The sequence below is a fragment of the Pelodiscus sinensis genome, chromosome 2 (assembly GCF_049634645.1).
Source record: "Pelodiscus sinensis isolate JC-2024 chromosome 2, ASM4963464v1, whole genome shotgun sequence".
Taxonomy (NCBI): domain Eukaryota; kingdom Metazoa; phylum Chordata; order Testudines; family Trionychidae; genus Pelodiscus; species Pelodiscus sinensis.
In genome coordinates this window covers 45,632,299-45,656,867 of record NC_134712.1, presented here as the reverse complement: position 1 = coordinate 45,656,867, position 24,569 = coordinate 45,632,299, and the positions used below count along the sequence as shown (strand labels likewise).

Below are 24,569 nucleotides of genomic sequence, written 5' to 3'. Positions count from 1 at the left end.
CACTTGTGACTAAATATGGTCTCCACACTAAATTTAGTGCCTCTTTTTGCTAACCAGGAGGATACACTGTATTTACACATTTATGTAAGCTTATCTTGCATTCATTCAAATTCTTAATTTTTACATTTTTTCATTGTTACAAAACTGTGAATGATGTATCTCTTATTTAGTAGAGTATGTTTTGTCTTGTGTGTGTGAAACTCCATTTGGATGGAAATTCAAATTAAATTTAAAACCAAAATAATCATTTTAATTTTTGAGTACATAAAATGAGTTTAAAAGTGATGGATACATAAGAAAGTTTAACAAAAGATTATCAAAACATGTTTTGTATTTAAAAGTGATTCATTAAACAAAAAAGTGCCTGTAGTTAATTAATTGAACTGATTATTTTGGGTTACTTTGTTATTTGGAATTTTAGAATTTGTGGATCTCATCTTCATATATTTGGATTTTATTCATAGATTGGATGAGCAAAACAAATTTTCCTGGTTTATCATCTCCCTATTGTCTTCTTCACTTTGAATCAGTTAGTCATTTAAACTTAACTAGTTGAATAAAGTATAATGAAGAAATTATTCTCTCTGTAAGAGCAACAGGAGTTATTGGTGTCAAAAACTGGTTTAGCACTGCAACAGACTCTGGTTCCAGGTGCTTAGCCAGTGACTTCCGCCTGTTCGGAGGTGTGACTTTCTTTAAAACATGCTTTCAAACATGTGCAAAATACTTTTATATTTAGCTTACATTATTTTAATAGATTATAATATCGTCAGGCCTAAACACAGATTGTCTATTTCAAATTAAAATTTTAATTAAATCTTTTAAATGAAATTATATTAAATTTAAATTGATTTAAAACATTGTCAATTATTATTTATCTTTCTGTTTGGTTGAGTATATTAGTAATTATCACCTAAATTTTCTCTTGCATAAGGCAGCCTCTCTGGTGCCTATTGCCCCTGCCAGAGGAATTAATGAACTACAAGATTTTTATGTCTAATTCCCCTTTCTTAATTTTTTTCATTAGAAATTGAAAGTAGTGAGTCTGCTTCTAAATTTTACCTCAAAATGGCATGGAAACCCCAGCTAGATGAGTAGCTCCCCTTTGCGTCTCCAAATCTACACCTCATACAAAACCTCAAAATTGATAATGAAGAGAAAATGAGAGTGTAAATGACGTTTTCTTTATATATCTTGTTTATTACAAGACATCCAGAGGGGCGTGCAACTCTAAGTGGAATTTCTTCATTAGTATTATAAAGATGTCAGTCATGGCCTGGTAATTAAACAGGTTTTCTGATTGCACTTTAAGCACAGATTTAACCTTGTTTATGTATTAAATATACAGCGCATCCTCCCCCAAAATTTAGTGCATTCTCTAAGCTCAGAAAATTCAAGTAAATCCATAATTGAGTTACAATTATTTTAAAAAGGTATTCTTTAAGTAATTTAGCACATTAGATTTTTTTGTCCCAAATTAACTTAATTACATAATACAAGTTGGACCTCTCTCATCCAGGGCTCTCTGGTTCAGCAACATCTTTGGTCCATCGATGTTGCTGGACCAGAATGCTGGGCTGCCTCGGGGCTGGCTGCAGCAGCCCTGAGGCAACGGAGCTGCAGCAGCTTCAGGGCACCGGAGCCATGGCTGCCACAGTGGACCTGGGGAGTGGAGCCCCAGTGGCTCTGGGACAGTAGACCCACAGCAGACCGTGTGCCCCCAGGACAGCAGACCACCGGCATTCCCAGGACATTGGAGCTGCAGCAGCCCTGGAGGCACCAGGTGCAGAGCCATGGTTTACCTCGTGGCCCCCAGATGCCTTGAGAAGTGGAGCTGTGGCAGCCCTGGAGCTGGGAATCCCCAACAGTTCTGAGGCAGCAGAACCCAGCAGTTTTCAGGGCAGTGAAGCCCAGCAGGCACAGCAGCCCTGGGAAGCCAAACTCTGGCATCCCCAGCGTCACGGTTCCCTGGAGCCATGGCAGTCCCAGTTCCCAAGAGCAGCGGTAGCCCCAGCAGCCCTGCTACCACAAAGCCCCGGGACAGGGGAGTCCCAGTGGTCCCATGGCAGTGGAGTTGCGGTAACCCCAGTGCCCTGGGAAGCATAGCCCTGGTGGCCATGGGGCAGCAGAGCTGGGATATGGTGGCCTGGGGGGCAGGTGAGTTCTGCTGGGTCTGCTGGCAGACCCAGGAGAGCTCGGAGTCCATCATCAGACCTAGCAGAGCTCACCTGGGAAACTCCCTCCAGGATGCTGGACCATGGAGATCCAATCTGTTGTACAGTTTTCAAACTTTTACGTAGAGAAGCTAATTTTTTTTAAAAAAAAGGCTGATTATGGTCTAAATGGTACTAGGTGCCCGTGAGGGCAGGGGACTGGATTTGATGACCTCTCGAGGTCCCTTCCAGTTCTAATATTCTATAATACATATCTTAAAACAATTTAGAAATTTCTTATGGGAGCATCTCTTTGGGCTTCTTGTTTAGTATTTGTATGCAATATTTTTATATTAAAAAGGGGGAAATTGTGAGACAAAAGGACTGCAGTATGGTTTGAAATGTACTTAAGACTCAAACAACCTTAATTCTGCCCTGTAACAGAGAAGGAGGAATCAATGAAAACTATTTTTAAATATGTAGCTAATCTGAGACCAGAAACACTAAAAAAACAGTTTAAAGTTGTTTGTTTTCTAATTTTAATATGTTTTAGTGCAAGTCAAAATTTTCTGGATTTGTAATACTTGGTTATGCTGTATTCATGATACTCCAATAGTGTTTTCTATTCTTAATTTACTTAGACTCAACTTTTTAATGCAGTATATGTCATTTGTATTGAAAGTAGAATATATCTTGTATGAAAAATCCAGCATTTTAAAAATATCTGTATTGCCCACTAGTGATGTCAGTTTCTGAACCATACTTTTGCTAAACCTTTTTATGATACGCCTGACACTCATATGGGCTACGTCTACACTGGCATCCCTTCTGGAAAAGGGATGCTAATGTAGCACTTTGGAATAGGCAAATCCGCGGGGGATTTAAATATCCCCCGCGGCATTTGCATTAACATGGCTGCCGCTTTTTTCCGGCTTGGAGAGAAGCCGGAGAAAAGCGCAAGTCTAGACGTGATTCTCTGGAAAATAAAGCCTTTTCTGGAGGATCTCTTATTCCTACTTGAAATATTTGAAACGCGGATTTGCCTATTCCAAAGTCTACATTAGCATCCCTTTTCCGGAAAGGGGTGCCAGTGTAGACACAGCCATGGAGTTCAATATTTAGGATCAATTGGAATTCTTTTTAGACTGATAAATGGGTCAAATGTAGGGCAGGGTTGCTTTTTTGTTTTTGTTTTTAACTAGGCTAATAATGCTCTTACTAGGGATGTAATAGTGTTGTCGATTAACCAATAAGCAAAAGCTTATCGGTTAATTTTATAGACTACATGCATTTCTCTCCCCCTCCTCTGCCAGTAAATTTTTTAGCAGGTTGGCCAGCAGCCTGGCTCAGTCCTGGCTTGCGACGGGTCTGGGATTAGCCCTGCTGTGGCTCTGCATTTAAAGTGTATTATGAGCTGGGCAGGCAGGCAGGCAGCCCAGCTCCATTCCGGCTAGTGCCAGGCCCCAGGAGCTCAAACCCACCCTAGACAAGGGCTGCTGCCACTATCAAGGCAAGTACAGGGTGACAGGCAGCTAGTCTGGTTTTTAAACTGGCTCCCCTCACAGACCAGCTCCTGCTGCTACAGAGGCAGCAGCACAAGGTGGCAGCAAGATCCTTGGGAGTGAGGTACACTGGTTGCTGGCCCCGCCCCCAGTGACTATAGAATAGTTGACTAACCGATAAGAATTCATGAGGTTACTCGACTATTCAATTAACTGATATTTAACATCCCTAATTCTTACTACTAAATCTTTGGAGCTGGGATCTGTATGCTAGTGACAAAAAATTAGCAGTGTCTTCATAATTTTTTTTGTTTTGTATTTAATTCCTACTTTGATCCACATTTTTTTTCTCCTTCCTATTCGTCTTTGAAATTAGTCATGAATTGAGCATGGGTTTTGTGCATCGAATAGTTTTAGCTTCCTGTGTCTAAAATCTAGCTTCTTTAAACATTCTGGGTTTGTGAAATTGGCACAGGAGTCCAAAAATGCTCCATGGGAACAGTAAGCTTGGAGAAATTGAAGTAAATAATTTATCTGAAGCACGAAGCTTGTATGGAGTCAATAGTATACAGGTGTTAGAAACTACCTAATCTAACCATTTATTTTGCACTAAGCATTAGGCGCCGATAACCTTCGTTTAAATTGACATCATTTAAATTGACGTCACTTCACTGAGAGGGTGCTCTGCTGATTGATACCAGCTGAGCATCTGGCCTTAGTTTCTTCTCTAACAAGGTACATAGTTGTTCAAAATCTCTCACACCCTTAATTAGAATATTTGATTTTCTATAAAGCCATGCAAATGTTTAGCTGTCCACTACCTAGTTTGAAGTTGCAGAGACACATGGAGATTCTTGGGGTGAAATTCTGGCTCTTTTGAAGTGAATATGAGTTTTGCCATTGAGTCAGTGAGGCCATTCATCTTGTAATCAAGTGTTCTGAAGTTGCAACAGCAGAGTACCATTATGCTTCCAATATTCCAGATGTCGTTTGCTGACTATCCCTGTCTTAGAACTTTATAGTGTGACTTATATCAGCAAAAGTTATATGTAAAGCTAAACTCCTGTTTATAGACGCTACATGTTAAAGAGTGTATATAATCAAACATTGATGATGTAACTCGTGATTTTAGGGTTCCCTACTCTGAGGGAAAAGAGAGCAGCAAAATAATAAAAATGTGTCTTATTTAGATTAAATCTTAATCATTTATTTTATTCCACAAACTAGTTCTTAAAAGTACAAATTTTTAAATGGAAAAAAATCATTAGCAAAACCTGAATATTTACATGTCGAAGAAATAGAAGATGTATCTGCAGTATACACTGGAAATTTTTTTTCATATAACCTTTTCTTCAGGTAGGAAAGAAAACATTGTATATACAAAGTATGTAGAATTTTATGTTTTATATAAAATATTACTTTGTACAACCTTTGTAAAATATTTTAGTATGTTTTTGTAGGGGAAACTGTTTAATGCTGAATATACTCTTTTCCCCTTATAGTGGAGGGGGTGAAAGAACAATTGAAACTCTCCTTAGAAAACAAGAGTGGCATGGTACAAACAGGTGAACTGACAGTTGTGCTTGATGGTTTGGCTGTTGAACAGGAATCTCTTACAAACCTCAGTTCACCAGCAGCCAGTAAGTTAAATTGGTAAAATAAAAACTACATGTTTTTGTTCATCTTTTAAAATGAGAAAAAAAATCTATTTAATGTATTTCTGATTGTTCAGTAGAAATTCAGCAGAACGGCGATGCTATACACGAAAACAGAGACATTTTGGCAAGAGCTACATCCAGGTTGGAATATATATATATATATATATATATATTTTTGCAATATTTGAAGTATAATGTCACTGTTTCATTTAAAAAGAGATAATTGAGTTTTGCACAGAGGACCAAATTTTGACCTTCAGGTCTTCATGCAGGTGATGCTCCTGTAGGCTTTGTTTGGAGTGTTGCTAGAGTAAGGAAGGATTGTAGCACCAAGGCTATAAATTTCATACATTCATTGAATTGAAAGACACAGTAAGAGGTCATCAAGTCCTGTACCCTGCACTCATGGCAGGACTAAGAACCATGTAGACTATCCCTGACAGGTGTTTAATCTCTTTTTAAAAATCTCCAGTGATTAGAGACTGTACAGCGTCCCTAGGTAATTTATTCTACTGGTTAATCACCTCGGCAGTTATGAAATTTTTCCTAATGTCCATCCTATAGCTTCCTTGTTGCAATTTAAACCCAGTTGCTTCTTGTCCTATTGTCAGAGGTTAAGTAGAATAATTTTTCTTCCTCCTCTTTGTAACCACCTTTTAGGTACTTTTTTTTTTAATAAAGATCGTCCTTTCCCATTTTGTATGTGTGCAACTGATTGTTCCTTCCTAAGTAGAGTACTTTGCATTTGTCCTTATTGCATTTCATCCTGTTTACCTCAAACCATTTCTCCAGTTTGTCCAGATAATTCTGAATGATAATTCTGTCCTCCAGAGCACTTGCAGGTTGGCATCATCTGCAACCTTTATAAGTGTACTCTACATGCCGTTATCTAAATCATTGAAGAAAATATTGAACTAATATTAGTCTTAGAACTAATCCCTGCAGAACCCCAACTTCCAGCATGACTGTGAACCATTACTAACTACTCTCTGGGAACAGTTATGCAACTAGTTATACACCCACCTTATAGTAGCCCCATTTAGGTTGTGTTTTCCAGTTTATTAATGAGAAGGGCATGCAAGACTGCATCAGATGCTTTACTAAAGTCTAGGTATAGCACATCTAACACTTTCCCCTTATCCACAAGGCTTGTTATCCTGTCAGTGAAAGCTATCAGTTGTCTGTGTTCTTGAGAGATCCATGCTGACTGTTATTTATCACGTTACTATCTTCTAGATGTTTATAAATTATTTGCTCCATTATTTTTCGTGGTAAGAAATTAAGCTGACTGATCTGTATCCTGGGTAGTCCTTATTTTCCTTTTTATAGATGGGCACTGTGTTTGCCCTTTTCCAGTCATCTGGAATATCTCTCATTTTCAAATGAGTAACTTTATTCGTGTGTGGATTCACTGAGTTCATGTGGATTAACTTAGGTTAGGCAAATATACGTGTTCAGCTTACATCTCTGTTCTTCTTCTGGTGGTATGGTAACTTGTGCCTTGTTTTCCAGGTAAGTGGTCAAGCTTTTGATCGTTTAGTTTACCATTTGACCAAATCAAATGCCTTGAACGTTGCCTTGAAATCCGTGAAATGCTGCCCTGGAGCTCATTGAACCAGGAACAGTAAATATGGTATTTTGTGTGGACTGGAGCAATGTTAAAAAGCTTTTTTTTTGGGGGGGGGGGGAGGGGAGGGAAACCTGTAACCTCTGAAATTTTCAGCAGTTACACGTTTATACGCCTGGGGTGGGGGGGAGCGGCTTTGTGGGAGCCCTGGCTCCAGCCTTCTCCTCTTCCTCCTCTCCTGCTGCTTGCATGTAACTGTGAAGGTTAACTGATGAGCCCAGGCTCATTGGTTAACAGTTTAAATGAATACTTCATCACATCCCTAGTTGATTGAGCTCTTTGCCATATTCTTCTGCTAAGAGCCAAGCACTGTACCTCTCTTATCTTCCCCCTGTAAAATGCTATTGTAAGAGAGGAGGAAAGAAAAGGGCCTGTGTTTCCTATACCATTTCCCTGCCCCCGGTCACCCAGTGCACCTCAAAAATCTGTGATTCTTTTGTCTGGCAACATCTGTGGTCTGGCATAACCGCAGATGTTCCAGGACCAGAGAGTCCCGGAAGTGCTGCAGGAGGGTGGGGACCGGGGAGCTGGTGTGTGGCTTGGGGGAGAGTGAGTCGGGATGCAGAGAGCAGGAAGCCTGTGTACGGCTCAGCTGGGCTGCAAAGGAGGTGGGGGAGGGGGAAGGCAGAAAGCCTGCACGTGGCTCACCTGGGCTGCGGGAGATGGCGTGCGGCTCAGTTGGGCTGCAGGGGAGTGCCAGGAGCCAATGTGGGGTTCAGCTGGGCTGGGGAGGGAGCTGAAAAGAGGGATGATGGTGGGGGCCCTGAAATAACCTCCCCTGGTCCGGAAATATCCCTGATCTGGGATCAGTCAGGTCCTGAGGGTGCGGGACCAGGGTGGTCCAATTTGTAGCTATGTTCAAGGCCTGATCTAGTGCACATTGAAGTCAATGGAAGCACTCTCATTGGCATGAATTGTCGCTGAATCAAGTCTTCAAAGCAAAGGAGAGAGAGCGAGAGAGCTCTCTGAGGTTGTGTTAGAGAAATACACAAGCTTCATCTCTCTGCTTCTTGTGTAAGAGAACAAAAGGGCTGCCAGGAGATCAATAGAATCATGATATACCTGGTCCTCAAATGACAGTAGGAAGGGAGCAAGGAGTTCATCACTAAAACCAGCTTTATTGTTACTGGAACACCCAGATATCTTGCAGCGCTTTCCTTATACTGTTACTTTCCTACACTGCTACTTTCCTTCCATGTGTGTGGTTTTGCCACTTTGCTGCTGCATATCTTGGGGATGCACACAAGTTCTTCTTCCCTGTCCATCCCACCACTCTTCTTTTTTGTATATGGAGGTTTGCCTCTGGATTCTCTTGGCCATTAATATTATTCGTGTGAGCATTCAAAAGTGATACTCCCAAGCTTTCTTTTAGATCATGGAGACTAGAATTTTCTTCCTCCCTTTCCAGAAAACATTACCCAAGGTGGTTCTTCAAGTGTCCCCGTGGGTGCTCCACTTAGGTGCGTCAGCGCTGCTGTGCACACAGCCCGGTGATCTTTGCTAGCAGTCTCCTGGACACTGGCATGTGCTGCGCTATTGTGAAATTGCCCCGATTGACAGTTAGGCACGAGCCGGCAGCTGTTCCCTCAGCTCCTTCTCAACTGCCGCCGGCATCGGTTGCACTTTAACCGGTTGCACTTTAACCAGTTTAAAAAAAAAAAAAAACTCCACACGAAACAACAACCCCACCCCAAAAAACAGGATAACTAATAAAAGGAAGAAGAAAAGATAAAGACAAGTGGGCGAAGCAGTGCACGGCCACTTCAGCCACGTCCTGCTCCCTCGTGAGACAGCACAGGCATATAACCCTGTCATGCCTGCACTATTGGACTTTAAAAGGTGTACAGGGTGTAGAACAGCAATTGCAGCAGAAGACAGACACGAGTGGTGTCTGAGCTGCTTAGAACAGGATCATCCGGTCAGCCACTGCCCTCACTACCAAAAGCTTGCCCCACACTCTGAGGGTGAGAGATTTACAAAGAAGACTACTGTTTTGAGACAACATGGATGAGTCTCAGCCTCATTCACCCCATCTCCCACCAGAGATAACCTTCTTGGGGAGGAGGGCACGAGCAGCACTTCCCAGCGGGAACATGCCAGAGACCAGGAGATGGAGCAGAGCACAAAATGCTCCCGGTCCCCTGCTAAGCTGCAGCCTCGAAATAACAAAAAAGTAAAGGAGCCTGAGAAGAGCACCAGCAAACAGAGCTCACAACAGTGGGACAAGGGATCCGGCTTAAAGAAAAGACCTGACCCTCACATGGGGAGTACAGATCCTTTGGGACATGCTTCAAACTCCCCACAGAGGAAAGCAGTGCCGACAGAGAATGCGGTACCGAGTACAGCAAGAATACCAACAAGTTGCAGAGCAGCGAAAAGCTGCGTATTAGCAAGCACTTGGTACTGCTGGTACAGGCACACTTTGAGCGCCGATCGTACTGATGTAGACAGCTGTAGGGAGCTACACAGCGTTGCTGTCCGAGGTTCGTAACTGAGGCAAAACTTGCAGTATCATCGGTACTATGCTCGCCATTGTTTGGTACCGATGGAATGCCACGCTCTAGATATTCTCTATTCTCCTCAATGCCAGTCTCACAAACATCTGCCAGATTCAGTGAGGAGGAGGACGAATAGTCCAAGGAATGGAACAGAGTCCCTCCACATGCAGGAGTGCAGCACCAGAAAATAAAGACATGGCCAATGGCACAGTGGATGCCTCTGCCAGTCCCACCACAATGGCCAAATGAGGATCCTTGGGCACCTTATAGAACCCAACAATTTCAAAACGATATACAGGTCCCAGAGACACAGTCAGCTGATAAGAACATTCGGAAGAGAGCTGGCTGGGACCAAACTGACCATGACAGTGAATCATCTACAGAGGTGGCAACCCAGGCTTCCTCTATCCTGCCCAACACCTCTTACTCCGCAACAGAAGAATAGTCTCCCCACGTCATCATTGAAAGAATACAACTCCAGGAAGTTCCAAGACTTGTTCAGGAGGGTGGCGGACACACTCGCCATAAAACTCTATGAAGTCACGCAGAGCAAACACGAACTTACAAGGATACTCAGTTTACCTCAACATAACAGGATGGCTTTACTGATGAACGAAGCCTTGCTGGATCCTGCCAAGGCCGTTTGGTAGACCCCGGCATCAGTGCCTCCAACGTTGAAAAAGTTAGACAAGAAATATTATGTTGCCCCCCTGAGGTTGAATTCCTATTCTCTCATCCTGCCCCCGAAGTCACTTGTGGTCGAAGCAGCTAACCAGAGGGATCAACAACAACAACAGTACCCCGGAGCACCGGGTCATGAAAGAGATTAAAAGGCTAGACACAATGGGGAAGAAGGCATGCTTATCAGTCTCCCTCCAGCTAAGAATTGCAAATTAAGTGTCTCTACTAGCAAAATACTCGCACAACACGTTTGAATTATTCAGTCCTTTTATTCAGTATATACCAGTGGATCTGAGAGAACAGTTCAAATTAAATATCAGAGAAGTTTCACTGATCTCTTGAACAGCTTTACAGGCAGCTTTAGATGTGGCTGACACAGCTGCTAGGTCAATGGCATCTGCGGTAGTAATGAGACGTATGTCATGGCTGCAGCTGTTGGGGTTTGCCAGGGTGGTTCAATTGAATATCGAGGACTTTTCATTCAAAAGGGAGAAGGTTTTTGCAGAGGCAACAAACTCAGCCCTCCACACGGTAAAGGATTCCAGGACGATGTTCTGTACATTAGGAATACAACTGCCTGGAGCCAAGCAAAAACAATACAAACAGTATAACTACAACCAAAGCTTTGGAGCGCCAGGGTACATACAACAACAAAGGCCCTACAACAACAAGAGGCACATGAGACAAACCCGAAAAATCATCCACTCAGATTTGAGGAATTGGTCTGGGATACAACAGCCCCCGATCTCCCAAGGCAGGAAAATCCAAGCAAATGAACATTCAGAAACAGACTCACCACATTCTACCTGGCATGGACAACCATCACATTGGACCAATGGGTCCTGGAAATAATACGAACCAGATACTGCATACCGCTCACCGCAGTTCCACCAACCTACCCTCCTACCCCGTCCCTCTTCAAGGACCCCTCTCACGAGTTGGTCCTCCTGGAAAAAGTACAGCGCCTCCTAGAACTAGGGGCCACAGAGGAGTTACCCAGCAGTTATAGGGGGAGGGATTTTTACTCCCAGTACTTTCTAACTACCAAGAAATTGGGGTGGGAGTGGAGACCCATCTTAGATCTCTGGGGGCTCAACCGGTTCGTCAGGTACCAATGATTCAAGATGGTCATGTTGGCAAAGATTATACCTGCCTTAGAGAAAGGAGCATGGCTAGCTGTCCTCAACCTCAAAGATGAATATTTCCATGTATCTATTTACCCAGCTCACAGAAGATTCCTCAGGTTCACCATCAAAGACTTATACTATCAGTACAGGGTGCTTCCCTTTGCACTGTCCACGGCACCCAGAGTCTTCTCCAAAATCCTGTCCATGGTAGCAGCACGCCTGCGAAGAAAACGAATAAACATCTTTCCATAATGATTGCCTGATCATGGCATCCAACTATGGTGACACGGAACACTTACTGGAATCAACAAGTAAGCTTTTCGACACTCTGGGCTCTTACTGAACCTGAAGTGCACCCTCATTCCAACACAAACATTGGAGTTCATAGATGCACAGTTGGACTGCATTTTGGGCATAGCCTCACTGCCGACCCACAGGTGGTCAAGGATGCGTGATTTGATCATATCCGTGCAGAGTTATATGCACGGACATGCCTGCAAATACTAGGGCACATGTCCATGTTTGTAGTCCCCAATGCGCAATTACATATGAGGCCATTCCAGGCATGGCTACACTCCATATACCACCCCAAGCACCATCCGCTCTGCATGACAATCCCTGTGCCCAGCTGTTTGCATAGAACTTCATTCCAAACTCTGCCTCCAATGGGCATGCGAAGAGTCCTGACTTCACATCAATGTGTTGGAACTTAGAGCAGTGAGGAGGGCATGTGCTCAGCTACTTCCACACATATGAGACAAACACGTGAGGATAATGTCAGACAATGCCGTAACGACATATTACATAAACAAGGGGGAGCAAGATTGCACAGCCTGTGTGTGGAAGCAACGAAACTATGGTGATAGTATATTATACCCAACGTCACACCTACTGCAATGCACTTACCAGGCAAGGACAGTGTCCTAGCGGATAACCTCAACAGACAATTCCCACGGAACCACAAATGGGAAATCAACAAATACATCCTTGCCCTTGGTCCTTGCCCACGAAAGCTTATGCTCCAACACTTAGGTTAGTCTATAAGGTGCTACAGACTCCTCGCCGCTTTAACAAATACATCATAACCAATCTGTTCAGGAAATGGGTATATCCAGTAGTAGACTTGTTTGCAATGCATTGCAACTCCAAGTGCCCCCCTCTGTTGCCCCAGAGCGGGCATTGGACCATGTGCTCTCTAGGAGATGCGTTTGCAGTACACTGGGATTTCCCTCTAGCGTATAGGGGCATTCCCACCTATACCTCTAATACACAAAATGGTACTGAAGACCAAACGAGGAGGCAGCAAGAGTCATAGCATAGCCTCCAACTGGCCTAGAGAAATCTGGTACACCACCATATTACAACTAAGTACACATCAGCCGTGCAAGTTTCCCTCGGTACGAGCTCTGTTGACTCAGGACAAGAGGTGCATACCACATCCTGAGATTCATACACTGAACCTATGAGCCTGGATTCTTGTTGGCTCACACACAACACGCTAACTCTATCTCAATGGGCCATAGAAATCCTAATTAATTCCAAGAGGCCCGGGAGTTACCTGCAGAAGTGGGCCGGATTTGTGGCCTGGAATTCAGCTCACACACGGGATCCACACAAGGCGGGGATATAAGATGTACTGAAGTATATCCTTCACCTACAGGACACAGGAATATCAATTACAGTAAACTTCCGATAATCCGGCACCTTCAGGACCCAGGGGGTGCCAGATTATCAGATATGCCGGACTATAGGAAGGGGGGGTGCTATGAGGAGGTCTGGGGTGGAGTGGGGGGGATGCGTCCCTCGGCGCTGCGGGACCAACCTGGCAGCACCCCAGATGCTCTGCCCCCGGCTTTCCCGAGTCAGCCACTGGTCAGTTTCAGCAGTGGCTGAATCGGGGAAGCTGGGGGCAGAGCAGCTCCAATTGTCCGGCTGCCCAGAGCACTTCCGGGTTCTAGATGGTGCCAGACCATTGGATGCCGGACAACTGGAGTTTTACTGTAGTTCTGTCACTGTGCATTTAGCAGCTATATCAGTCATTCACCCAGCCGTACAAGGGTACTCCGTGTTCTTCCACCCTTGCGTTAAGAGATTCTGGAAAGGACTACGGAATCTCTACCCACCGAGATCTACCCAGATCATGGGATCTGAACCTTGTGTTCGAGTCAATCATGAGACGACCTTTCGAACTGCTCACAACTTGCTCACTATTCCACTTATCGATGAAAGTAGCCTTTCTCATGACAATAACATTGGCCAGGAGAGTAGGATAAATAGCGGCTCTCATGGCGGATCCACTGTACAATGTATTCCACAAGGACAAGGTTGTCATAAGAACCCACCCGAAATTCCTCCCCAAGATATCTACCTCGTTCCATTGTAACGAACAAATACACCTACCTGTGTTAGTCCCAAAACCACATGAGGACAGCAACCAGGCAGCGCTGCACATGCTGGATGTAGGTAGAGTGTTAGCCTTTTACCTGGAACGCACAAAAGACTTCTGAAGAACACCCAGACTATTTGTGTCTTGCGTGGACAGGTCCAGAGGTCTACCTATCTCCAAACAATGAATATCCAAATGGATTTCTATATGCATACAGTTGGCTTATTCGCAGAAAAACAGTCAGCTGCCAGCAGCTATTCGGGCGTGCTCCACAAGAGTAGTATCTACCATCACGGCATTCCTCAAGGGTCTTCCAATAGACGACATTTGCAGAGCTACAACATGGGCCTCGGCCAATACTTTTGCACAACATTATGCTATTCAGTCCTTTCAGGACTCAGACACTAGATTTGTACATACCATACTGTTCAACATTCAGTCCTGCATCACAGAGCACCCACTGCCAAGCAGCAATACTGCTGTGTAGTCACCTAAGTGGAGCACCCGTGGGGACCCTCAAAGAGGAGATGGTTACTCACCTTGTTCAGTAACTGGAGTTCTTTGAAATGTGTCCCTGTGGGTGCTCCACACTAACCCTCCTTCCCTCTGCTCTGGGCTAACAGTCCGGTGTAGAGAAGGAACGGAGGGAATGGGTGCCGATGCATGCCTAATTGTCAATTGGGGCAATTGCACAATAGCGCAACATGCACCGGGAGACTGCTAGCAAAGATCTCCAGGCCGTGTGCACAGCAGCACTGACACACCTAAGGAGCTACCATGGAGACACATGTCGAAGAACTCTAGTTACTACACAAGGGAAGTAAGCTTCCCCTCTTTGAAGATCTTCACATGCCTCTCTCCTGATTTTTTTGGATATTTGGTCTTTGAAACAGCAGTATTCCCTTGTCTTAAGACAATTTGTTTGGTCCTGATGCAGCTTTTGTACTTGGACCTGCCTTGTTGTTGTGTTAAATTTTCCTTATATTAAAACTGAAAATAGCTAAAAACACAAATAGGACACTTCAGTTTTTATAAGATAATTTTAAAAATATCATTCTGATTACAAAACTCTTTACTGAAAAATAAATACAGCTTAACTTTACTATTTGAAACCAAACCAATTATTTAGGTCTTGGTTTAGCTGTATTCTGTAGATGTCAGCAAAACCAAATGTGATTTTTAGATTGGAACAAAAAGTAACCAAAACCAAAAGCTGAGTCTGTTGTTGCTTGGTTTAGCAGTAACTCAAGTGAATTGATGATGCTGTTTTATAACAAATTACAGTTTAACTAGTCTCTCCTAATCCTACTTTTCTGTGACCTTGGTCTGTGACATCACAGACATACTGGGTTTTTCGTCTTAACTTTAATAGGGAAACAGGATAATCAAGCACCTCCAACCCAGCATTTTGGCCAGCTCCCTCATCTGCTTGATTTCTGCTTCAGTGGAGCATGCATGAAGGTGACCTCTGTGACTGCCATTTGTCCCTTGCCTGGAAAAGACTAAAACAATATTTAGGTGTAGGGAAGAGTGGAGTAGCACCTCAACATGCAGTGTTTTTCTTGGATGCACCTTCAATGTTTATTTTCCTTTCACTAAGAGAAATCTTATCTACTTCATTTGTTAGATGGTAACTACTCTGAAGTAATTTCTAGAGATGTGACTGACATAACCAGATATTCATCACACCTAAAGAGGAAAGAACCCCATCTGATGGGATAGGGTTCTCTTTAGAGAAGTATCTGAGGCCGTTTTTGGGAATTGTAGTAGCCAAACTAGCCTGCTCAACTCAGTTGTAATACCATATGGTGGGAAATAAATGGAACTTAGAAGTTCAGTTGATAAATATCTGAGTTAAAATCACAAAAATAAGCCCCACGCCACCTCTATAATTGGTTTAGCTGTACATATATGAATTGTTACCTACATTCACCAACGGAAAAATATTAAAAACTTGCCTCTGAGGTTTTTTTTGGTTTATTCAGGGTGTTTCAGTGTAGATTTTTTTGTTTTCGATATCTAGCTTTAACATACTGTTGTATTAATCAAAATCCTCTTTATTTTGCCAAGATCTGCCTGTGACGTGTCTAATGGGATAGACAATCAAGCACCTTCAAACTCTGCAGTACAGAATGCATTTTGTATACATGTTGTTAATGGAGACAGCACTTCATCTCCTTCTTATGTTCCAGCGAGACCCAAAAGTACACCGGTACCAAAACCACTTACAACCGAGCCTGCCAACAGCACTGGTAAGAATGAGTATGTTGTGAAACACTATTCAACAAGGATTTTCTATTTAATTAAAATCACATAGTTCAACTTCTGATTGTTTATTTGCCTTTTTCTACATAGATCTGAGATAAAACCTGTAATCCTAATTTCACTTCTAAGGTATATATTTATAACAAAGAATTTCTCCACTCCTTGATTCATTCCTGAACTCGTCGGTTTGGAGGACAATAGTTTATCTATTTTATTTTTTCATAAGAGATATCTGTCATTAAGTAAAGCCTCCATCTGAATCAGACCACTGAATCATAGCACAGGTTGTCTAGAAGAAGGAATCGGACTTCCTTTGCTGACTCCCTTAAAAAATGCTATTCTAGTGGAGGTGAGTGACAGCAAGAGGATTTCTTGTAATGGAGGTACATTTCCTTTCAAAAAGTATTTTCCAACAAAAATCTGCAAAGGCAAAGACAGAAAATATGTAACAAATTTATGAAGGCTTTAAATTTCTCTAACAGCGTCTACTTGTATCACTGCAGTTCAGCATTTATGGTAAATCTTTTTTCCAAGTGGTATATAATTCAGGTAATGAATGTGCTCTAGGACATTTTTTTTCTAGAATTCTCAGATCAGGATAATTTTAAAAGTATAAATTATTTCTAAAGAGAGACGGTTGAATTTCACTTCTGATTTTTTTCAATGGAAATTTTATACTGGCTATTGTTGCAAGGCATACAACTGAGGGTATGTCTACACTACCCCGCTAGTTCGAACTAGCGGGGTAATGTATGCATACCGCACTTGCTAATGAAGCCCGGGATTTGAATTTCCCGGGCTTCATTAGCATAAGCGGGGAGCCGCCATTTTTAAATCCCCGCTGCTTCGAACCCCGTGTAGCGCGGCTACACGGGGCTCGAACTAGGTAGTTCGGACTAGGGTGCCTATTCCGAACTACCGGTACACCTCGTTTCACGAGGAGTACCGGTAGTTCGGAATAGGACCCTAGTCCGAACTACCTAGTTCGAGCCCCGTGTAGCCGCGCTACACGGGGTTCGAAGCAGCGGGGATTTAAAAATGGCGGCTCCCCGCTTATGCTAATGAAGCCCGGGAAATTCAAATCCCGGGCTTCATTAGCAAGTGCGGTATGCATACATTACCCCGCTAGTTCGAACTAGCGGGGTAGTGTAGACATACCCTGAGATCCCTATCAGTTGTGGTATAAAATTAATTACAAGTGTTATTACAATTTAAAAGGTAACATTTTAGCACTCTTAGACAGTATTGGGATTCTTCAAAAATTGTCATTTTTAAACCCACTGAGAGATTTCCAGTGACATGAACTTTCATAGTTCTGTTGTGGAGCTCTGCTGATTGACACCAGCCGAACATCTGTCCCAGTTATTTTACTTGATCTAACTCCCCTTTTCTATACCATTTACCTGTTTTTGTGCGGGTTGCATTTCCTCTTTAGTTCGGCTAGTTTTAATGAAAACATAATTTAAAAAATTGGCACATTCTGAAAGGTAGACCATGCATCTGTTTTGAATTTTACAGATCTAATTCTCTTGTGCAGCATGTACCTCAGCAGCTGTGAGCTCATAACCATTAGAATATTTGTGATCATTGCAGCTATATACATGTGTCTTTGCAGATCCAAATGGTTAATATTAGGATACAGTAGAGTCTGGATTATCCGACCTTCGCTTATCTGACCTTCTGGTTTATCCGACATAGCCATTCAGTGTGCTGTTTACGTGTCCATGCATCACATGCCATCATGGCCGTAGCTTTGTTTGTTCCTCCGTGCCAGTGATTTATGTTTTTGCTGTAATTGTGTTTCATTTTTCCAACTGCATGTTCCTCTTACTGTAATAAAATTTTGTTTGAATAACATGGCATGTGAAAAGAGAAAAAAAGTTGTTCTTTCCATTAACAAAAACTTGAAGCGTTAATGAGAATAGACAAAGGTGAGTCCATGCTAAAAATTGCATCTGAACTCAGTGTGGGGCGAGTTACAGTTGGTGACTGGAAGAGGAAAAGAAGTGAGTTAGAAAAGTGGTGTTCTGATTGACCCTCAAGTTCAGGACTGAAGGACAGAAAAACAATGAAAAAATGTGAATATGGAGAAAGTGAGTGAAGCTTTGTTCTTATGGTTCACACAGCAAAGGGATAAGGGCATGCCTATCACAGGCCTGATTCTTCAAGAGAAAGCTCTGAGTTTCCAAAAGGAATTTAATGAAGAGGAACCTGATTTCATGGCTAGTGTAGGCTGGCTTGATCGCTGGAAAAAAAATACAGATTAAGGCAGCTCAGTATATGTGGCGAAAAATTATCGGCAAATCGGGAAGGGTTTCTGAAATTTAAAGCAAATTGTCATTGTCTTACCGAAAATGAGGGGTTATCGGGTGAGCAGATATATAACTATGATGAGACAGGCTTAAACTATAAAATGCTGCCTTCAAAAACTCTAGCTTCCTGGGCTGAAGCTTCAGCTCCTGGGTATAAATGAAGTAAAGAAAGAGTGACGATTCTAGCCTGTAGTAACGCTACTGGTAACCACAAACTAAGACTCACATTTATTGGAAAGGCAAAAAACCCACGAGCTTTCAAAAACATAGCACCTACTGCTCTACCAGTTTCATACAAGAATCATAGGAATGCATGGATGGATTCAGGAATTTCCCGAGGCTGGTTTTTCAATGCATTTCTTCCTTCAGTAGAACAATTTTTGAATTCACTAAACCTACCAAGAAAAGCAATTCTTGTCATTGATAATGAGCCATCTCAGCCTCGGGAGGATGAACTGATCAGAGGGGACATTAGAGTGATTTTTCTTCCTCCTAATATCACCTCGTTGTGTCAGCCTGTGGACCAGGATGTGCTTGAAGTGTTAAAGAAAAAATATCGTCATAAGCTTTTAACTACTCTCATTGAGGTGATAGACGATAGAAATGGTATGCTAGATAAGCTAAGGACAGTGAACTTAAAAGATGTTGTTTATTGGATCGCACAATCATGGGAACAGATTGAAATGCAAACTCTGGCAAGATCATGGAGAAAGTTACTTTCGGAAGACGAAAACACACAAGAAATGGTGCAAGAAAATTGTGATGACCTGCTGCCTTTGTTACAATGAATTCCAGGCTGTGAGAAGGTGAATGATGATGATATTCAGGAATGGATGGAGAAAGACGAGCAACAAGAACAGACTGACTGCGACATAATAACTCTGGTGAATCGGGATGACGATGACAATGAAGATGAAGATACAAATGACAATGACAAAATGGAGAGAATTAGTCATAGCGAAGGGGGTCAAGGCTCTCGAGGTGGCACTGGCTTATGTTGAACAACAAGGGAAGGTAACTGCTAGTGATGTTATGTTATTGAGACGCTGGTGCGACCTCGCCGCAAGGAAGAGAAACAAAGCTGGGAAACAAACTTCAATCACTAATTTTTTTAAACAATAGCTTTAGCGTTTTGCCATACTTCATACTAAATGTTCTGTACTCTATTATGTTACTTGTTCTGTAGAATAATAAGTAATAAACCTGATTTCATACCAGTTTCCGTTTTAGCCGAAATTTTCGGTAATCCGACCACCCCTCGGTCCCGTTTAGTCAGATAATCAGGACTCTACTGTATATAAATAATTGTATCATGTGACATCAGTTCCTTTCCTGATTTCTAGCTCAATTATGGCATTATAAAAAGCCCTCTATTAGGGACAGCTCATTGTACTGCCTTTGGATCACCCTAAAAGGGAGATTGACTTCCCTGGGCATGGTCCCCTTCACTGTTCTCCCATTGTGCCAAGGAAAAATTATGCCTTGACTATACCTTTGCAGGAGATGTACCTCAGCACTGCAGTGTAGGCATCCTGCCTGGTGCATTGAGAGGATTGAAGCCCTCTTCTCACTCCTGTCCAAGGAGGGGGAATGTAGTTATTTTGCAGAGCCAGTGACTACTTGAATGTTGTAAATGGTGGGACAGTGCAGTAGAATAAAAGTGTTCCAAAAGCAACCTCTGCCCCTCGTTTCTCTATCCATGCTTTACGTATGGGCTAGCAATGACTCTCTTTATAGCTTAATCTTAGTTGTGTTCCCTTGTGCATATGTACTGCTGGTAAATTCTTTGTTACATAATGTAATAACTTCTTCAAGGAATGTCGCTGTTGGCGCTCTGTCTTAGGTGTTTGGGGTGCCATTGTGCCTTTAGTCAGAGATTTTAGGTAGTAGTGCCCTCAGTAGGCTGTGTGTGAGGAGCAGGTGGCACGTGTGGTGCTGTTACTCTTCATGCGCAGCCAACCGTCCCTTCAATTTCTTTTCTGCCACTGTCTTCGGATGGAACTGGGAGCTGTACTTCAAAAATTTTTCATAACTTGCTAGTTTTAGTCATAGTTAATGTAGTTATTAGCATAGTTTTTTTGTAGTTTAATAGTGAAATAGTTGTTGTAATTTTTTTCCCCTCTTTATTGTTAAGGCCTTTGTTTTTTTTTTCTTGGACCAATTTTTCCTTCCTGGAATAGCTGGTTCCCTAGGCTTCAAACACTGCCTGTCTTGCAGGCTTTCAAACCTTGTCTCTCTTGGGCATTCACAGTGTGTTTGATGCCTGGGACAGGCCCATGCTACTGCCCAGTGCCAGCACTGCAAGCAGCTAATGGTCTGCATGTGGAAAGCCAGAGAGTTGCAATTGAATCTTCTCTCTTGAAAATACTGCATGCCCAGCTTCAGATTTGGAGCAGTCGACTCTACCTTGGCAGCCCTCGCTGGCAGCCGTGTCTGAGAAGGTTGTTCCCTCAGACTCTTCTCTGACCAGCAACTGAGGAAGAGACATCATTTGTCAAACAGAGGTGATTCCCCCTCAGAAAAACAGGGTCAAACACAAAAATATCCCCTGCGACAACCTTGACCAAAGTACTGGACAGGAAGGTACTGGGACAGTCAGGCACCGAGGGCTCCCGAGAGTCTAAGGACCTTAACAAGATGGGTTCCAAGGCACCTGAAAAACAGATCGAAGTCGGCTCTGCCAGCACCATCCAACTCAACATCGGTACCAATGAAGGCAAAAGCTAAGTCTGTATCCTCAGAGGCGATGTCAGCACTGAAGAAGCCAAGGTCCCACTCAGTGCCATCAGCACCTTTGCTGATTTGGCACCCATGCTGCCTCTGGCACCGAAAAAGAAAACACACAGCAAGTAGTGCCGGTACTACCCTTGGCACCACCTTTGGCACCAGTGCGCCAGGCTCCGCAGCACTTTGTGGCTAAAGAGCTGCGAGTAACATCGGTACCATCAACCCCACTGTACAGCATCAATGGCATACCTAAGTATAGTAGATTCACTCTCTCTTCCCCTGCAGGATCGGCACTGCTGTTGTCTAGCACCAAAGATGAGGAACTGTTGATTGGTACCCGTACACTGAGGCATTCGCCAAAGCGGCCTCAGCTGCTGACACCACCTCAGTGGTAGCCACCCCAGTGGCTACCACCTTGAGTACCACTGCCAGCTAGCTGGCCTTGCTAGGATCCCTGGGCACTCTATAGAGCCCAGAAGCCACAGCAGATACAACTTCAGGTGCCTCCCTCGGCACCATCAAGGGACACACAATTACCTCCCTTGACTGGTCTGCATGCTAAGAGGAGGATGAACCATGATCTAGTGATGAGGAAAATCTGTCTCTTCACCACCACCCCCACACAGATAATCTTTGGCCTGAAGACACGCTGATGCCTCCTCCATCCACAATGGGAGATGACTTTAAATTGCTTCAAGAAATGTAAGAGGGTTGCTGATGTGCTGAAAGTCTCCTTAATGAGCCTCCCTGAAACCTAGCACAAATTAACTAGAATCTTACATACTTCCCCATTTGCTAAGCTAGCATTACCAGTGGACCCAGCGCTTATGGACCCTGCCAAAGCAATCTGTCAGATACCAGCTACAGCTCCAGAGAGGTCAGACTGTTAAAATTGTACAGCACCACAGGGTGCTAACTTCTTGTTCTCACATCCATCACCAAATTCCCTTGTGGTGGATGCAGTTAATCAAAAGGGGAAACAGAATACTTCCAGAACCACGCTCTGTGACAAGGAGTGGAAGTACCTTGACCTCATGGAGAGGGAAGGCCTATTCCTCCACTTCAGCTCTGGATTGTGAAATATATGGTGATTATCACAAAATATATACATAACATTTTTGAGAAATTATTGCAATTTATTGAAAGCCTGTCAGATATGAAAAAAAACCAGTTCAGAGCCAATATAAATGAAGGGGCTCTGATATCATGCAGAGCTTTACAAGCTTTCCTGGATGCATCTGACACCACATACCATTCACCATGACTGCAGTGATGAAGAGGGCCTCGTGGTTCCATTTATCCAGGTTTCCATGTGAGGACCTCCCCTTCCAGAGTTTGAAGCTTTTTGCTGACACCACTGATGGTTCCCTCCATTCACTTAGAGACTCTCATGCCACGTTGAAGATGCTTGGCATTCATGTCTCTGCAAAAAACCGTAAATAGGGAAGGTATTTTACACAGAGGTACAAACTGATACCCTTCAACCAACCAGAGGCATTATGATACAAGAAGGCAAAGCCAAATCAGGCATAGCCCTCTACGTCTCAACCTTCAACTCCAAGACAAACATCTTGAAGTTCAGGTCGAGGGTTAGCTAACACACACCTTTGTTTAAGGCAACCACACCCTTACCAGCTATTCTGCAGACATTTGGCACCTTTCTACCCTCAGAGGTGCTCGATCACAATGGACAAATGGGTACTGAACATCATAAAGAGTGGATACTGTATCCCATTTTCATCTATTTCCCCCCCCCCCCTTCTCACTCACCCTCTTCATGCCTCTTCAGGGACTCCTCTCACCAGAACATTCCTCCCCAGGAGCTTGACCACCTGCTCCACCTGGGAGCTATAGAACCTGTGTCTCAGTGCTTCATAGGCAAAGGGTTTTACTCCTATTACTTTCTCACCCCAAAAAAATTGGGAGGAGACTGATCCGTGACTTCAGGAGACTCAGTCCATTACATAAGACCACAGTGGTTCTAGATGGTCACCCTATCTACAGTAATCCCTGCCTTAAACAAAGGAGACTGGTTTTTGACCCTCAACCTCCAGGATGCCTATTTCTATGTGTCCATTCACCTGACACACAGGAGATACCTTAGGTTTGCAGTTTATGGTACATGCTTCCAGTACATAGTGCTTCCCTTCAGACTCTCAGCGGCTCCTAGGCTATTGTCCAAATTGCTTGCTGTGGACGCTGCTCACCTCCACAGATAGGGTCTCGATATTCCTGTACCTCGATGACTGTCTGCTAAAAGCGCACACAAGTCATGAAGTGGAAGAGATGGTATCCCTAACCAGAGCACTTTCCCAGAACTGTGGCCTACAAATAAACCTGCCCAAGTGCAAATTCTAACCAGTCCAGACAATAGAATTTATATGAGCCCATCTCGATTGCATGGTGGCTGCAGCCTCGCTTCCACAACAGAGGTTTCAAGCTGTACGGGACCTTGTCTCACACCAGCCCACAAGTCCCAGCAAGGGCTTGCCTCCAGTTATTGGGGCATATGTCAGCTGCCACTTCTGTAGTACAGCATGCTAGACTGAACATGTGAGAGATGTAACAGTGAATGAGAACAGTATACAGGCTGTGGTTTCACAGCATCAGGAAGCTAGTGTCAAACCTAGTCCGGGTCAAACAGTCCCTGGGCTGGTGGACTGACCCAAGAAACGTGTGCATTGGAGTACCTTTTCACGAACAGCCACAGTTTATGACCATAAAAACAGACACATCTCTCCTCGGCTGGGGAGTACACACAGGTTCCCTTAAAACACAGGGTCATTGGTCCCTGTAGGAGTCCAGCCTGCACATAAACATACTCGAACAGAAAGCAGTGTTTTATGCATGCCAACGCTTACTGCATCTTACACACAACAACACAGTGCAAATTTTTACAGGCTATTAATCAACCATGTACTACATCAACAGACAGGGAGGTGCCAGATCCTATTTCCTATGCAGGGAGGCCATTTGCCTGTGGATGTGGTGAATTACATACAGCATTCACCTGCTAGCCTCATACCTATCGGGCAAAGACAAGGTCACTGTGGATGACCTCAGCAGGAATTTCAATTCCAGCCATGAATGAGAAATGGATCCAACTATCCTCCATCAACTGTTCACCCTCAGGGGTTTTCCGACAGTGGACCTGTTTGCAATAATTGCCAAAAAGCTGTGTCCATAATATTATGTGCATGTGGGCCTTGATATACGCTCCCTTGGAGATGCATTCACAATAACATGGAATACACAGCTTCTCTATGCCTTTCCACCGATTCCACTCCTTGAAGTGATCAACAAACAATATACGACTCGATGCAGCCCCAGTCATCCTCATCGCTCAGGCTTGGCCCAGGCAGACGGGGTACCCTTACCTGCTCCAGATGTCCAAGAAAAGACCACACTGACTCCCGATGCTCCCTAATCTCCTGATGCAAGAGAATAGCATAGTCCATCATCCATTCTACAAACATTCCACATCGAGTCATGGTTCCTCACTGGTTCACCTCAGTAGAAACAACGTTTATAAACCAGGTCAAACAAATCTTATTGAACAGTTGCAGACTAACAACCAGTAAATCTTATGTCTATAAGCGGTGAAGATTCTCAGTGGACAGAACAAAAGTTTTC

General features: G+C 43.4%; 1 protein-coding gene across 3 annotated transcripts in view; it reads left to right on the top strand.

Moving 5' to 3' along the window:
• Nucleotides 1-24,569, top strand: part of WWP1 (WW domain containing E3 ubiquitin protein ligase 1) — a 162,124-nt gene that overhangs the window by 53,041 nt on the left and 84,514 nt on the right. For 2 of the 3 annotated variants that reach the window (XM_006112979.4, XM_075920431.1), the window contains exons 5-7: nt 5,158-5,295; nt 5,388-5,454; nt 15,703-15,884. In XM_006112979.4, coding sequence (XP_006113041.1) covers nt 5,158-5,295; nt 5,388-5,454; nt 15,703-15,884 — 387 coding nt within the window. The remainder of the gene's footprint in view (nt 1-5,157; nt 5,296-5,387; nt 5,455-15,702; nt 15,885-24,569) is intronic. The other variant, XM_014581648.3, reaches the window with a different exon arrangement.